This window comes from Natrix helvetica (assembly GCF_964273705.1).
Source record: "Natrix helvetica genome assembly, chromosome: 3".
NCBI lineage: Eukaryota > Metazoa > Chordata > Lepidosauria > Squamata > Natricidae > Natrix > Natrix helvetica.
Genome location: NC_138549.1, coordinates 165,375,314 through 165,393,181, shown reverse-complemented (window position 1 = coordinate 165,393,181; position 17,868 = coordinate 165,375,314). Strand labels below are relative to the sequence as shown.

At 46.8% G+C, this 17,868-nt stretch overlaps 1 protein-coding gene across 2 annotated transcripts in view; it reads right to left on the bottom strand.

Moving 5' to 3' along the window:
* CDH4 (cadherin 4) overlaps window positions 1-17,868 on the bottom strand; it is a 1,160,485-nt gene that overhangs the window by 1,142,033 nt on the left and 584 nt on the right. For both annotated transcript variants that reach the window (XM_081948625.1, XM_081948626.1), the window contains exon 2: window positions 10,871-10,982. In XM_081948625.1, coding sequence (XP_081804751.1) covers window positions 10,871-10,982 — 112 coding nt within the window. The remainder of the gene's footprint in view (window positions 1-10,870; window positions 10,983-17,868) is intronic.

Genomic DNA, 17,868 nt, shown 5'->3' with positions numbered 1-17,868 from the left:
CCTCTTCCTTTCCCCACAACCCCACTCCCTTCTAGCAGTGATGATGTTACCTAGTTTGGTAATGAAATGTCTGTAAGAAAACCACCAAGCTCAGAAAGCAGCAAGGATCCCACTATCCCCCACCTCCTCTTTCTCCCTTTCATTCTCCTTTTTGTCTTTTCTGCTCCTTCCCCCCCCACCCCCTTCTAGCACTGATGATGTTACCTAGTTTGGTAATGAAATGTCTGTAAGAAAACCACCAAGCTCAGAAAGCAGCAAGGATCCCATTATCCCCCACCTCCTCTTTCTCCCTTTCATTCTCCTTTTTGTCTTTTCTGCTCCTTCCCCACCCCACCCACCCCACCCCCTTCTAGCACTGATGATGTTACCTAGTTTGGTAATGAAATGTCTGTAAGAAAACCACCAAGCTCAGAAAGCAGCAAGGATCACCTATCCCCCACCTCCTCTTTCTCCCTTTCATTCTCCTTTTTGTCTTTTCTGCTCCTTGTCCCCCTTCTAGCACTTCACCAGCTCAGGCGCGACCGGAGAAGTTTCTCTTCTCAGAAATGTCTTCAGTGGAGCGGTGGCAGCCTGGCAGGCTGAGCCTGCGTCCCTTTCAGGAGCTTCACTGAGGAAACTTCTCCGGTCGCACCTGAGCTGGTGAAGCGCAGGCAAGCGCCGTCCCATCACCAGGGAAACAGTGAGTGAGGTGAATCTCGTGGTTGCTCAGATCACATGGGCGCAGCCCAAGAAGACATTTCTGAGAAGAGAAACTTCTCTGGTCGGGCTGCGCCCGTGTGATCTGAGCAACCACGAGATTCACCTCACTCACTGTTTCCCTGGCGACGGGACAGCGCTTGCCTGCGCTCCACCAGCTCAGGCGCGACCGGAGAAGTTTCCTCAGTGAAGCTCCTGAAAGGGACGCAGGCTGCCACCGCTCCACTGAAGACATTTCTGAGAAGAGAAACTTCTCCGGTTGCGCCCAAGCTGGTGGAGCGCAGGCAAGCGCCATCCGGTGAAAGGGGCGGGGCAGGAACATACTTCTGGGTTCATTGACCAATGGGATCACGCGATCCAGTGCGATCCAGCAGAAACCCACCACTGGTACTATGCTACATATATATGCTTTATAATGAGAGATGGTATTGTACTGGTTTTGATTGGTTCGCCCGAACTGGTGGTGGAAATCGTGGGTGACCCCGCCCACCCACCCAGGTTCTATGGCATCCCATTGTAGGCCCTTTTGCCACCAAAAGTGCATGCGCAGAAGGCTGAGTGCATGCGCAGAGGTGGCCCGTGCGAGCGAAGCTAGCGCACATGCACTCACATTTGCAAACTGATAGGGAAGGTAAGTGAATACTATCCCTCAGTGACGTGCGGTGAGGTTTATGACTGGTGAGGCACTGACACAGTGCTGGGTTTCAAATATTTTTAGACTTGTGGACTTCAACTCCCAGAATTCCACAGCCAGGCATGCTCAGTTCCAATTTAAAGCGACAGCATTTGTTTTTCTCCTTTGCTCCTTCTTTCTTTTTCTTTTTCTTCTCCTTCCCCTCCTTCCTCCCTCTCTCCCTTCCTCCCCCTCTCTCAAACACACACACACACAAACACACACACACACAGAAGTTGGATTGGACTATCTCTCCTACCCCTTCCCTCTCTCACTCATTCTCAAACAAACCCCCCACACACACACAAAAGTTGGATTGGATATCTTTTCCAGTGGCTTGAAAGCAGCTCCTCTGCCATCCCCCCCATTCCCCTGCTGCCCTTCCCAAACACCTCCACCATTGCAAATGCAGCCTGCTGTCTGGGTGGGAAATGCCTGGAACACAATAAAGCCCACCCACCCACCTCCTGCTGGCAGGGTGGGGTGAGAGGAGAGGCAGAGAAGCCGGAGGGGAGCCGATCCGAGCCTTCCAAAAGAAAGAGGCTGGGGGGAAGTGTGTGTACTACAGCATGGCTCTTTGCCTGGCTTCCTGCCTTCTCCTGTGGTCTCCTCAGTGCTCGCTTGTGCTCTCCCTCCCCAAGTGTAGTTTGATTGCAGGTGGAGCCACGTTGCCTTTTCAAACTTGTAATCAGTGAAGCTGGGCTAGATTTTTATATAGTTTTATCCAGCTGTGTGTGTGAGAGAGAGAAACGAATGGGGGCCTGGGGAGGAAGTCACTACACTTGGGGAGGGAGAGCACCAGTGAGGAGACCACAGGAGGAGGCAGGAAGCCAGGCAAAGAGCCATGCTGTAGCACACATACCAGCCCCACAACGTGGCTCTGCCTGCAATCAAACTACTCTTGGGGAGGGAGAGCACAAGCGAGCCAGGGTCCTTCCCTCCAGCCTTTGCCCAAAGCCCTGCACAGCACCAGGAGGATGAAGTTCGAATTCCTCCCCCTCCCTCCAACCCACACATACCTTTTCCAGCTTTTTTTAACAGTTAAGCAGAGTCATCCACGGTGAGGCAGTAACTAGCTCAGCTTTTTCCTTTTACATTTTTTTTCATGATGAGAGTGGTGAGGCTGTGCCTCACTTGCCTCACCTGACTGCACGTCACTGCTATCCCTGCTTATAACGTATGTGGGATTCTGGAAAAAAATGATTTTAGTTGGAAGTGTGTATGCAAATGAGCAACAGACACATACAGAGACCTCTACCCACTTCGGGTTTTTTTTTTTAAAACGTCTTCTATATAAACCATCTGTTGTTGGGAGAGAAGCCAGTGAGATGGCCATGACATTTTCAATGGAACTTAAACATTCATAAAACATTCCTTCACAGCCCGAGTTGTTGTTGTAACTTTCCAATAAATGTGGCCAAACTCCTAGCCTCCCTCGCCATCAACCAAGATAACTGCAAGGATGGAAAGTTGTAGTTCAGTGACATTTGAATTGCATCTACTGCAAGCCATCCATCCATTCCTCCATCCAAAAGAGGGGGTCCTTGACTTGCCACCACAATTGGCACATAATTTCCCATAGATTGATGTGATGGTCAAGCGAGTGATTGTGCGATCAGGTCCAATTTTATGGCCACGTTTGCTGCAGTCATTAAGTGAAGCACAGGGCTCAGTGAATTACCACAGTCATTCAGTGAATCCAGCTTCCTTGATTGATTTTGGAAGCCCACTTGGAAAGTTGCAAATCACAATCCCAAATTGTGATCATGTCACCGGGTGGACCGTGATTCAATGATCATAACTTCTAGGACATTTTGTAAGTCGCCTTTTTCTGAGGCCATCATAACTTCACAATTGCTAAACCAATACTCATAAGTCAAGAACTACCTGTAATACGTTCTGACTGTTTGTGTCCAGTTTTTCTGGAATGAAAAATACGGTCATTGCTCAGAGGTGGCTCAACCTTTTGGTGGACAAGATGCAATTTTTTTTTTTTGCAGAAAGGAGGTTGAAGAACACATCACATATGTATGGGGGAGGGAAGCTTTAAGAAAGACTATTTGACAAAGTTGCTAGAAGGTTTATATAAGGGATCTGTGATGTCTCCCTTGGACGACTCCTCTGACTCTTCTTCAAAGGCCGCCTTGAGGGAGGATGAGCTCATTCCAGGAGCATCAGGAACTGGGTTAATTAATGACTCTCATGTGCCGGCCGAAAGAGATTTACAGCTTCGGGTGGGGACAGTTTGCAGGTCAGTAAAGAAGAGGAGGAGGAGCTGCCTTCTGTGTTGGATCCAAGAGCACACAGGGCAGAGAAAGACAAGAGCAAAGGAGATCTGCCAGATCACTTGGGAGAAGGCCCCACCGGTCTTGATGGGCTGCACTGGAAAGCAATTTATCAGGCAGATAAAGGCAGAGGGGTGTGTGTGTTGCTATGTGTTTATTCGTGCTTCCTGCTTTACTTTGTGCCTTTGAGCTCCTCTTTCCAAGTGAGCTCTCATAAATGTGTTTTTTTTTTGGCCTGGTGGTTTTAAGTTTGTTTGATGGATTCACTTGTTGGAGCAACTCTCTATTGTTTTATGGACTATTAACCATTGTCTTGTAGACGAATGTTGACCTGCTTGTGGGCTGGTTTTATTTGGGACAATTCTGAAGCTGGGAGAAGGGAACTACTGGGGAACATGAATAAACTCTCTAAAACACATTTACGTGTGTGTGTGAGGTGGGGGGGGGGGGCAGCACAGAGTCTCAGGAATGAACAACTTTACGACTTGTGTACTTCAACCCCCAGAATTCCTCAGCCAGCATGGGTGGAATCCCAGCACGGAATTCTGGGAGTTGAAGTGCAGAGATCTTAAAAGTTGCCCATGTTGGACGCCACTGGTTTACACTTATGTTTTCAACCCCTCCGCTTAAAACAAAAGGGCAACAAACACACATAACCCAAAATGGCAGTAAGACTTTAGCTTGCAGCACACATGCTGTAATTCAAGACAAAAGGCTCAGTTTAAAAGGAGCATTTGGGACTTATTTATCGTAAGTCCTTCTTCCCAGGATCACTTAAAAGGTCACCAATTCCTCACCTGCTGTTTAGCATGTGGGTTTAAAGAGTGCCAGGAGGTGACCTCCATGGAAAATGAAGTCCTGCCTGAAAAGTCCGTTGAGCCCATCAACTGTAGCCTCACCATCATTTTCTAATTTCTAAAGAGCATTTTGACCTGGAACAGAAAAATGCACAGCAGTGGAAAAATGCATTTAGTGGAAGTTACTTAGCCATCCTATTATTTAACCGTTGCAACCAGCTGACATGAACAGTTTTCAAACGCTCTTTATATCTTCACCTGCCACTGCCACTGAACTCTCTACACCAGGCCCTCTGCTCCACCTTGTCTCTCCAGCCAATACAACACAGCACCGTACATCAAGCCTCCCGTTGTCATAAATCCCCTTCCAGGAGTCCAGACTAATTACATTAATGTCTCAAAAGATGATGTGGGAAGGCAGGAGAAACACTGTCAATCAGGATGGGGAAACAAAGGAAGTCGAGACCAGGGGTGGCTTTCACTTAAGCTTCCCTACCAGTTCGCAAATGTGTGCTTGCATGCGCCCAGCCTTTTATGCATGCGCTGTGCTCAGAAAACGTCCCTAAATAGGATGAAATGGAGCCAGGGAGGGTAGGCGGGTGGGTGGACCCACCCACAATGTCACCTACTAGTTCGGGCGAACTGGTTCGAATCAATAGAATACTACCACTGGTCAAGACCCAAATCAAAAGGAAATCCAAAATTCAGGTAGCCCTTACGGCCACCATTGAGCCCAAAACTTCTCTTGCTAAGTGAGACGGTTGTTAAGTGAATTTTGCCCCATTTTACGACCTTTCTAGCCGCAGTGGTTAAATGAATCACTGCAGTTGTTAAATTAATGACGCGGCGGTTAAGAGAATCTGACTCTGTGTATCCGAAGGTCGCAAAAGGGGATAACATTGACCCCGGGATGCTGCAACCGTCATAAATAAGAGTCCGTTGCCAAGCATCTGAATTTTGATCATGTGATGCTGCCATGGCTGGAAGTGTGAAACACAACCGTAAGCCATTTTTTTTGCAGTGCTGTTGTAACATCGGTCATTAAATAAACTGTTGTAAGTCAAGGACTACCTGTACTGATAAAATACAGACGTAAGAGTATTTTCAGCGCGAATAAAGCTACTTGCTTGGTTCTCTGCAGCAACAAAGAAACTCAGGTCTCAGGAAGTAAGGAGCGGGAAGAATCAAATCAATAGCGCAGGATTCATGAATATTCCTCATGCAATCCCACATATGCCCACAGAAAGCAGCAGTGAGCAGCTAACTGGTCTTGAGCCAAATAGAGCCCTTGGCATAGGCAGGAGACCCATTCATACGTCTTTACCTTATCCATTTACCGTATTTTCCGACTATAAGACGCACCGGTGTATAAGATGCACCAAGATTTCAAAGAGGTAAGTAAGAAAAAAAAAGTTTTTGCCTTGCCTCAGCCCCCAGCAGCACTCTGCAGGCTTCAGCCGGGATGGGGCAAGGCAAAAAAAGACAATGTTTTTGCGAAAAACGGCCTGTTTTTCACAAAGATTGGGGCATTTTTGCCTTGCACCAGCCCTGCTGAAGCCCGCAGAGTGCTGCTGAGGGCTGAAGCAAGGCAAAAAAAGTCTTCATTTTTGTCAAAAACGGGGCGTTTTTCACAAAAATGGGATGCGGGGCAGGGCTTCGGGAGGCCAAAAATGGCTGTATTTGGTGTATAAAAGGCACCAACATTTCCGTGGTCTTTTAGTGGGGGGGAAAGGTGCATCTTATACTCCAAAAAATACTGTATTTAGAAAATTTATGAGATGAGGAACTTGTCCTTTTGATGGGGAAAAGGCTGAAAACAAAAAGATGCACGTAAAAATGATGAAGAATAACGGACGTCCCCACTCACTCACTTCATGGGCAAAGCAAATAATCTACACCGATTTAATGGTTGAGTTCAGGGGGAGGGGCTGCTTGAGACTTTAAAACTAAGCTGCTCTCATCCCCTTCCCCAAATGATATGGGTATTTAAGGCAATCTTCTTACAATCTTCTTTTACAAATGGGGATCTTAAGTGCCTATGGACAGATGGGCACCTACAACTTCAATTGGATCAGTTGGGTAATCACCAAGCCCTCTTAGACAAGGTACTGCAATTCAAAACCAATTTATCAGCTTTGGGAAGCCTTTTACCATCCAAACTAAATAAAAAATTACTTCACCAGTTTCAACAGCAAAGACAACCAAGTAAGGTAAACGAAGAACTAAGGCTGGTAAGCCAGAAGACACATTGAGTAAAAGTCCACGAGAAAGAAAAGTGTAAACTCCAGGTGGTGAAGAACAGCCTGACTACGTCAGGAGATGTTGAAGCAAAAACCAAGACCACAACTCAGTTTTGCAAATTGCAGGGTGTGCTTAATGACAGATCTTCCTGTCGATCTGTGGTTGCTCTGAAGGTGATCAAGAATTTGAACCAGAGTGGACTTGCAGCTCACTTCAGTTCCACATGCCCACAATTCATTACAGTACATATTTTTTTTTCATCTGGGCCAGGGGTGTCAAACTCAAGGCCCGGGGGCCAGATCCGGCCTATGGGGTGCTTAGATCGAGCCCGCGGGGCTGTTCTGGAAACAGCAGACTGGTCCACGGTGCCTTTGTCAGTGAAAATGGAGCTCCATTTTCACAGGCAGAGGGTTGCAGGAGGCGGTTGCAGCCGAAAATGGAGCTTGGGAGCCCGTTTCCTCTGGGACAACGCTTGGGCCACCAGAGGCGCCCTCGACATGATTGACGTCGAGCTGGTCATACCCACTTCCCCCCCCCCCCAGGTCAAACTCAACCCTGATGTGGTTCTCAATGAAATAGAGTTTGACATCCCTGATCTAGGCACCAAAATTCTGCTGGATTTCAATTAAAGATGGAAACCTCCATGCACACAAATCTTCTCTCACTTGCTCTACCATATACATTCTCTCCAATATTGGCATACTCCATCTTCAGTCCAAAGAAAGCAATCCTAAAGAAGCCCATTGCTCTGCTCCCTCTGTCTTGCCCCAAAGGTGCTCTCGGGGTTCCCAGTAACACCCCAACAGAAGGAAAGAGGACTCCAAGGCTTGAGGTTCCTCAAAGTTCCATTTTATTAGAGATGTCCTATTGGCACATCTGGGAAAACCCAAATCTGAAAATTTCCAGGTTTTCTCCACCCAAAAGAAAGTCCAAGTCCCTGCCCAGCACCCACATGTCCATCACATAGTCCAATCTGGCACTGTCCCAACTGGAGATGCCTCCCAGTCACACCACATCAGGTGCAGGGCAAGACGTCCTTGACTCTCTGAGAAAGGAATGTTATTTTGATTATATCTACCCCACTCCCTATAATCTCCCCTCTCAGTTTACCACAGCAATAAATGTGGCAGGCCTGAAGGCCCAACACAAAAGATAGCTTCCAGGCCTGACACCCTCTGTGATTGAAGCCAATGCATACTTTTAGATGTGTTATCCACAAGGCATTAATTACTCCACAGATACTACTCATAACTTTTCATCGACGTCTTCCGTGGTGTTAAATATTTGTTTATATATTCATGACACCCTCCTGCTCCCAATCAACTTAACTTGTCCTCGTTAACGGCCCAGTGGGATCTGCTGTTAGACCACCTGGTGACGAATATTGTTATATCTCATTCATAGAATCCTCCTCAATTGGTTGGGCAGGAGAAAAAAGGGAGGAAGCAGGAAAGACACACACACACACACACCCCTTCAAAAACAAAAGGGGGAAGAAAACAACATAGAAAACAATTGTACAGAGCAGGATAGAATGTGGAGTATTTTCCCTCCAAAGTGATGGGATAAAATCAGCACCAACCACTACATTTCAATCTATGTACTCTATGGGCAGAAGAGTAGGCATAACTAATACAGTGATGAAACCTTAAACTGAAGAATATTTAGCAATCTAAAACTTTGCACAGGGAGACAGCCCAGATCGTGTGCTGCATTCCAGTTGAAAAGATGTCTACCTAAAAAGCCCCATTATTCACTTGCGAACAGTCACTGACCCAGGAGAAATCAGCAACTACCCAATAACTCAAGAAACACACAATCAGCCAAGTTTTCTAGCTGATATACACGAGAGCAGGTACGGCAGAAATGAGTTAAGCTCAAGAGAAGCTAGTAGACATTGACATGGTGCACAAACTCCTACACAAGATGTCATACCTTTTTTTCCCTGGACTTATTTTCGGGGAGGCCTTATTATTTTTGAGGTGCAGGAGGCGGCAAGTGTGGTGACCTCATGGCTGCTGCTGTGTTGCAATATTTTGGGGAGGGCTTATTTTCAGGGGAGGGCTTCTTTTAGTGCATGTGTTCAAAAGCCCGATTGGGTTTATTATCTGGGGAGGTCTTATTTTAGGGGAAACAAGGTAGAAACAATAAAGATAAAGCCACCAAGGAATACAATTTTAAGTAGAGAAACAGTCCCGCATTTTGCAAATCATAAAGGAAACTTTGTAAGGCTGCAAAGCTACATGTTTCACAACCTTGGCTGATGTGCTGCATTTGTACTCCCTTAATATGATAGGTAGGAAAGCTTGTGAACCAGTGACTCAATATATTCAAGACACCAAGTGTAATAACAGCAAGATTTTAGTAAGAGATGAATCATAGTCTGAGGGTCTTAGCACATACAGGGGCACTTCGGGTAGGGAGAGACGTTGTATCTATCTTGATGCAGCATCAAGTCACAGACATGTAAGCATCCTTCTGTATACAGAGCATGAAGGATATTATAAAAATATCTGGGTGTCACAAAAGTAGTCAAAATGTGGGAATTGGTTTGTCTTTCATCGCCTAGGTCCAAGACTCACTGTTTAAGCTCCAGTATGGCTTTATCTGCCACCAAAGAACATATGGAGATAGACCACTGCTCCCAAATCTCAGTGACTTTTAAGATGGTTGGACTTCAATTCCCAGAAGTCCCCAGTTGAAAGTTGAAATCCAAGCAATGATCACATCAAGTTTCCTGAAGTCCAGAGAGTTACCCATATTAACACTGCTGAGGTTCAGAAAACACTGGGATAGACAAACCCATCAAATGCCTTAAGCTCCCGGCTAGGTTTCTATGAACACTTGTGTAGAAACTTGCTCAGTTTACATACAATCGGGTTCCTCTTAATCCACTTCTTTTAGAATCCTCTTTCTAGCCATATGCAAATACACGGCATCATTCCACGGGTTGGCCTCAACCACAATGGCTAAATAAGCGCATAACTTATTCCAGACCATGTTATGGACTTTCCGTTTGATATTTTGCACTCCCATGGCCATTTGACCCTTGAGGAAACAAACTGGCACATTGCCAAATCAAGCTTTGTAGCTCCCCCCTCCCTCCCTTCTTACAAGGTCTAGTCCATTAATTCCTATCTCCGCCTCTTGCTTTTTCTGTAAGCTACAGGTGTCCAACTCTCTGCGTCACGTTGACATCACGTGACGTATCCCGATGTTTTTTTTTTGTCCTTCGTGGAGCTGGTGTGGGCGTGGCCTGCATGTGGCGCAGTCAGCCCTCTGGCTGCCAGTTGGACACCCCTGCTCTAAGCAGACTTCATTCCCTTCCATGAGACTTATTGTCAAATTATCTCAACCCTCTCTCAATGATTAGGTTGTAAAGGACAGATTAAAACGGTCCAGTTTGCCATTCACCATTCCCTCTGGAGTTAAAAACAAGACGACGTCTCTTTGCCCCGTGCAAAGAAGCCACTTAATTATTTTCATAACTTAAAAAAGAAGGCCTAGAGGGAGCAGAAACAAAATGATGCCAAAGATAAGCTACCCGTTCTTGAGATTAAGAAGCGGTTTTAAGAGTTCACAGCATCTCTCTTCAACACTCACAACACCCTGAGATGCACACACAAAAAAGCGGTTATAATCCTACAATTATTGGTAAAGCTAATTGGTAGTTTTTCCCTGGCTGTGTTTTCATGTTGTCAGTAGGGCAGTAATGAAAACGAACACCGGGTTTGAGAACAGAATGCCTGTAAGACTTGTTTACCACATATCCGACAACAACGTCTGGTTCAACAGGCATGGCAAAGAGGCAGCGATTTAAGGAGCTCTGAATGCTTCCATGTTAACAATGCATCGCGTGCAGACACAGACAGGGAAGGGGGGGAAAATATCTCAGCCAATAGAAATGGAAGTTTTTCCCAACAAGAGACGAGGCAAAAAAGTCACAGCGCAAGGAATGGTTCTGTGATGGAACATTCTTTCGCTAGAGCCAAACAAAGCCCGACATTATTCCTGAGCTACAAGCTTGCAAGAAATACCCTCCAAGCAATTAGCCGGTAGAACGCTTCAGCTTGAGATTCTTCCTCTTGGCTTGTTAGCTCTTTTCTTTCCCCCAGCATCCGGGATAATAAGCTCCCATTTCTAAATTTGAGCTGCCGGCTCCGAGTACGTCTCCCTACCTTTGAGGAACTGCTGCCTTGCCATCAGATTTGGAGAAACCAATGCTGTGTAGTCCTCTTCTGAGAATCCAGGTTTGCAAGTGGGCCTGACGGTAAGATCCCCATTGTGCGCCTGCAGAGATTAAGAGAAGAACCAAGAGAGAGAGAGAGAAAGTACCATGAATTGCATGTGACAATGTCCTGCCTGTCAATGGCTACTTCAGCTTCAACCGCAACAATACACGAGCACACAATAGATACAAACTCAAAATAAACCTCTCCATACTCGAGTGCAGGAAATAGGAGTTCAGCAACAGAGTGGTCAATGCCTGGAATTCACTACCTGACTCTGTTGTTATATCCTCAAACCAGTGGTGAAATTCAAATTCTTTTACTACCGGTTTTATAGGTGAGGCTTGGTGGACGTGGAAGGATACTGCAAAACTTCCATTCCCACCCCACTCCAGAGAAAGGATACTGCAAAAACTACATCCCCCCCCCCACTCCAGGGGAAGGATACTGCAAAATCTCCATTCCCACCCGACTCAGGGAAAGAATACTGCAAAAACTACATTCCCCCCCACTCCAGGGGAAGGATACTGCAAAATCTCCATTCCCATCCCACTCTAGGGGAAGGATACTGCAAAATCTCCATTTCCATCCCACTCCAAGGGAAGGATACTTCAAAATCTACATTCCCTCTCCACTCCAGGGGAAGGATACTGCAAAATCTCTATTCCCACCCCACTCCAAGGGAAGGATACTGCAAAATCTCCATTCCCTCCCCACTCCAGGGGAAGGATACTGCAAAATCTCTATTCCCACCCAACTCAGGGAAAGAATACTGCAAAAACTACATCCCCCCCACTCCAGGGGAAGGATACTGCAAAATCTCCATTCCCACCCGACTCAGGGAAAGAATACTGCAAAACCTACATCCCCCCCCCCACTCCAGGGGAAGGATACTGCAAAATCTCCCTTCCCAACCCACTGCAAGAGAAGGATACTGCAAAATCTCCATTCCCAACCCACTGCAAGAGAAGGATACTGCAAAATCTCCCATCCCACTCTAGGGGAAGGATACTGCAAAATCTCCATTTCCATCCCACTCCAAGGGAAGGATAGTTCAAAATCTACATTCCCTCTCCACTCCAGGGGAAGGATACTGCAAAATCTCCATTCCCTCCCCACTCCAGGAGAAGGATACTGCAAAATCTCTATTCCCACCCGACTCCAAGGGAAGGATACTGCAAAATTTCCATTCCCAACCCACTCCAGGGGAAGGATACTGCAAAATCTCCATTCCCTCCCCACTCCAGGGGAAGGATACTGCAAAATCTCCATTCCCACCCCACTCCAAGGGAAGGATACTGCAAAATCTCCATTCCCATCTCACTCTAGGGGAAGGATACTGCAAAATCTCCATTCCCACCCGACTCAGGGAAAGAATATTGCAAAGACTACATTCCCTCCCCACTCCAGGGGAAAGATACTGCAAAATCTCCATTCCCTCCCCACTCCAGAGGAAGGATACTGCAAAATCTCAATTCCCTCCCCACTCCAGGGGAAGGATACTGTAAAATCTCCATTCCCAACGAACTCTGGGGCCAGCCAGAGGTGACATTTGCTGGTTCTCCAAATTACTCAAAATTCCCACTACCGGTTCTCTAGAACCTATCAGAACCTGCTGGATTTCACCCCTGCCTCAAAACCCCATAATTTTAACTTAAGACTGTCTACTGTTGACCTCACCCCATTCCTAAGAGGTCTGTAAAGGGCGTGCATAAGCGCACCAGCGTGCCTACCATCCCTGTTCCACTGTCCCCCCTTATTTGTATCCATTTCCTGTATTCATAATCATGTTTACACTTTAATATGTTCTCTTATACATGCTTGACAAAATAAAATAAAATAAAATAAATATATAAATGAGGTTGCGTAAAAGGGGAGGGAAAGACGGAAAGAGAGTAAGGGAGGCAGACGGCTTTTTGCAGCCAGCGTACAGGTGTCTGCAAACAGCCAAGCTGGCACAACCGTAACAGGTTCATCACGTCGATAACATATTGCAAGCTAAGGAGCAAAAAATAAATATATATCAAGCAACCCCCAACAGGAATTCGACATATTACTTCCCAGAAGTCTGGATGCCGAAGATAAGTGGGGGGAAAAGAAAAGAATATTAAACGAGGATGGGGGTGAGTCATGCAAACTGTACATTGCAATACTTTCTGGCCAGCAGCAGTAGTAAAGGAACCCTAGTGGCTGGGATCAATACCAAATCAAGCCATGGTTAAGGAAAGAGAGACTCGCCCTCGCTTAACACGAATTGGAAAATCCATTTAATCACCCTGCTTGGCTCTATTTGCCCAGCAGTAAGGACCCGCTGGAATTCAAGCGCAAAGCTACAGCAAGATGTTGTTAGTTTGTATACCCAGACCATGCTTCCCCTTAACAAATCAATGTGGAATTGCTGAGCAATCACCAACTGGTAGACAGAGAAAAGGGAAAAACTGCCAAGAAGCCGGCCGGACATTCCTGGCTGATCTGCAATGTGAAATCCAGGAAGGTTAAGAAAGCACCCCAGAGAAATTAAAAATTACACAGACAGATCTCTCTCCTCTTTCCTTGTGCTAACTTGCAAAGGAGGTTAATTTTAAGGAGCATCCCATCTCTATTCCAAACTTTCAATAGAAAACCCCCATCTTTTGGCTTCATAATCTCTCCCCTTTGGGCATAGACAGATAAAAAAACAGATCCATCTTCAGATGCAAGCTGGACATATTTTTTTTTTTTAAAAAAGGCCAGATTTTTCTCCCCAAGCCTTGAAGAGCTGACTAGGAAAGAATCAATGTTGATTGTGCCTGGCTTTCCAGACCTAGCAGCTCGATTTGGCTCCAGCTAATATGTCTGCTTGAAACTAAAACGCTGCTTTTGCCGGTGACTTGTAAATAATCAAAATTCCCACAGTAAAGAAGATTTAATGCAAGGAGGTGTCCGTTTTCATGCAGCTCCAGGACTCATCTGGGGATTTACACGAGGGCTGTGGGTTCAAATCATCCCCAGATCATAAAACCAAGGGAACCTACACCCAGTAGAGATTTGAAACCCCTTCCCCAACTGCTTTATGCACACCCTTTTGCAAAGGGTGCTTCTCTGAAGATGTAACAGCCAGGAAAGCCAAGCAGATTCAGCCAAGCAGGAATTTTAAATAATTATGAACAGAAGGAAAGCCACATAAAACCTAGATGTGTGTAAGAGAGTATGAGAAAGGGAAGGAGGGAACACAAAGCTCATCTCCCGGGCTGACAAGCTTACTACCTGATTATGGGGGGGGGGGCTAGAGAAAGAGGGATGGGGCGCAATATAGTTTCAGAAAGGCCCCTTCTTGTCGATCAGTGTTTTCTCTCTATGCTTCCAATTTAACCCTTTGGATCTCAGAATAAAAGGGCTCTAGTTGCCTTTCTAAAGGGAAAAAAATCAGTTCCATCCAGATTGTGCACACTCCGGCCAAGCAGTACGAAACTCTCGGGGTGCTATTGTCTAAGATGGGCTCCCCACCCACCCAAAAGCAGGGATCAAGGCAACCCACTGCTGAAGGGTTATTCTTTCCATAGACAGAAGAGCGGAAAGCATTCTCTGTCCGTTTAAAACAAAATCAACACACACACTTCCAGGGAAGACCAAGCAACCTGGGAATGTAAATTTCAGACATACAAAAAATGAAGAAGGCCGGAGAGCAACCAAGGCGATTCTCTTCCACTAAGTCACGGCTATGCACCGTTCATACCATTTTAACAAGAGCGCACACTGAAGCAGTGTTTCTCAACCTTCGCCCCTTTGTAAGGGCCCGTGGACATTAACTCCCAGAATTCCCCAGCCAGCTCTGCTGCCTGAGGAATTCTGGGAGTTGAAGTCTACACATCTCAAAATGGACAAGAAGGTTGAGAAGCATTGCTCTAAAGCTATAGAAACTAGCCGTACGCAAGCAAAGAAAGTTACACAATAATCCCTAATTGGAAGGGCCCTACCCACTTTAAAAAGCAGTGTCCTCATAAAATGAGGTGCCCCCAATGATAGTCCCTATCCTGGATCTAGCGTCCATTGCAAGCCACTTCATCCAATAGCTTTGCCCTGTTTTTGGGAATATCCCACTAATTACAGGCAAGGTGAATGACCCCTTTCATTAGGTTAGCTCAGGGTCGGGCAACCCACAGCTCTGGAGCCACATGTGGCTCTTTCATCCCTCTGCTGCGGCTCCCTGTTGCCCATCGGCTCCACAATTGATAGGGCTTTCCGTTAGGACAGGTAAGGGAAAAAGGATGCCACACTAGGAAGAGACTGTGGGAACCGGACTTCCGGTCAGCTCCAGAATTGAACGGGGGGGAGGGGCTTCCAGTTAGGACCTTTGTGGCTCTTTGAATGTTTAAGGTTCCAGGCCCCTGAGTTAGCTGCTGTCCCCATCCTTTTAGGTCACGTCACCAAGCAGCAGGGAGAGGCACCCACCAATCAGAGCCCTGAAGCCAGAATTGAGGTGGTGTAATTTCTCGATAAGCTTTGTCCAACTTGGTTTGTCTACATCTTCCATCCATATTCCACTTCGCATCTCCCAAATTAAAAAATGGGAGAATATCAGGGTGGAAACAGCCCCATAGAAGAGGAAGGAAATGTATGCTAGGGTTATCCAACAAGTTAAATCCTGCAGAATTTGGGGGCGGGGGGGGGAGGGGGCAGAACGGAAGCAGATTGCAATTTTATAAGGGGAGAGATTTGAACCAGGCAGTGAAACTAGCACCTAAAGTACCACAAACAGAGTCCAGGATTTTTCTCTTCATGTTGCAGCTAAGAAAAACTGAGCGGCTGCCTCTTAAAGCAAAAGCTCATTTCAGAATACAGTTAAAGTGCATTAGTGCAAACACTCCCTCCTGTCTTGTCCAAATAAGGTAGCGGAGTTGGTTTTTTGGTTTCATTTTGGCTCTCCGGTCTGGTTTATTGGAAGCCAGAGGCAAAGCTAGCATCACACGTGCAGAAAAGTGTGTGGGAAGAGATGATGGATATACAATAAACTCAACCCAGTGCTAAATGAAGAGGGCAAAAGGCCTTAAAAAATAGGACCCGAGTAGTAGTAGTGCAACTAGCAACCAGAAGAGAGGGATCTCTTGATGGCTTCTGACACCTCCCGAACATACTTGAATCACACCCACTCCAAGTCGGCTGACCTCACGTCCAAGCAAACAGATGACAAATCCCTCGGGATTTAATACACTTTGGAAACTACATGGCACCTTAAGAGGAAAACACACTACTTAAAAATCAGCTCATCCAATAACTTCAAACTACAGAGGATAGGATAGAGAGGAGGACAATGGGAAACCCAACGTGGAAGGCTGCTCCGGGTACAGTCATGCCCCCGGCCACATCAAAGAGACAGTTTGGGACAGACTGCCAGAAGCCATGACACCCAATTTCAAATATCACTAGGTGGAAAGGGTGTTTTTTCCCCTTCTCCTTCCTATAAAATGCCTTAGATGCTCAGGTTCTCTCTCAAAAAGCAAACCCTTTCCAAAGCGAGTTTGATGGGTTAACGCGGAAGAGCAATGAGCTCCATTCGCCAATAAACACATACTTGCATTCTGCTTTTAAAAAGAGCAGCAAAGGCTGCGTTCAGACGAGCTATTTCACCAAGTCTGGGAAGCCGTATTTGGAGAGCATTCCTTAGCGTGGTCTTCCAAGCTTCGTTTGTGGGGGGGGGGGGGGGGGGAAACCCAGCCGGCTTCAATTACGATTCCAGCTCGGTGGTCTCGCTAAAAAGCCCAGACAAGGGTTAATTTGCTAACCCAGTTTAGTATGTTGTGTGAATGCAGCCAGAGGACAATCCTCCCCCCTCTCCACCCTTTTCTGGGGAAAAAAACCAACCAGAATCCTACACGAGTTTAATGCAGAAAAGCTGGTGAAGTTCACCGAGGCTCTCTGCTTGTTTAGAGTTAGGCGCAATGCCTTTCCATTCCCCCTTTTTTTTTTCGTTAACCCTACAAGCGCGCAACTTCAACGCAAGCCAAGTCCTCATCTTTTCTTTTCTTTTTCTTTTTACCACGCTGGGTGACACGCGGCTCAGAAAAGCCCAGGCGAGACACACGTTAAGTTGTTCTGGGAGATTCCCCCGTAAAACTTTTTTTAAAAAATTGGGTAACCAATTAGAAGAAAGGGAAATTTCGGGGACAGCTCCACCACATTGCGCCCTTTCCCAGGGGCTCTCGCCCGCCTTGCTCTCACCGACCCCGCACGTCGGGATGGTCACCAGCCGAGAGAGAGAGAGATTTTAAAAACTCGGCTTGTCTCGCCGGCTTCCTCTTCTTTCCCTGCCGACGTTCCGCATTCGCCCAAGCGATACGCCCCCGCCCCGCCAAAGGATTTCTGTCTGTGAATAGATGGGGGGAGATGAGAGAGGACGAGAAAGCTGTGTGAATGCGTCTCAGCTAGAGAACACAAGCCAGCATTGTTGCAGAAGCTCTGCACACACGCGCACACACAGACACACACACAAAAGAGGCAGCGAGAACTTGGACGGGGGGTTGCGGGGGCGGCGAAGGGGGGTTGCGTGGCGAAGCTTTGACACGGAGCTCTTCCCTCCCTCTCTCCTTTCCTCTCTCATCCCTTTCCTTCCCCCTCTCGCCTTCCCCCTCTCCCTCTCTCCTTTCCTCTCCTCTCTCCTTCCCTCTCTCCTTTCTTTCCTTCCCTCTCTCCTTCCTTCCCTCTCTCCCTCTCTCCTTCCCTCTTTCCTTACTTCCCTCTCTTCTTCCCTCTCTCATCCCTTTCCTTCCTTCTCTCCTTTCGTCCCTCTATCCTCCCCCCTTTCCTTCCCCGCAGCCCCAGGCCGGCAGACAGACGCGAAGTCTCTATTGCACACGGAATCTATTGCGACGCCAAGAGTGAACAAAAGGGGAGGGGGACGGGGGAAAAAAAGCAGCCATAAATCCCGGGTCTTCTCTCTTCTTCTTCTCCCCCCCCCAATCACCACCACC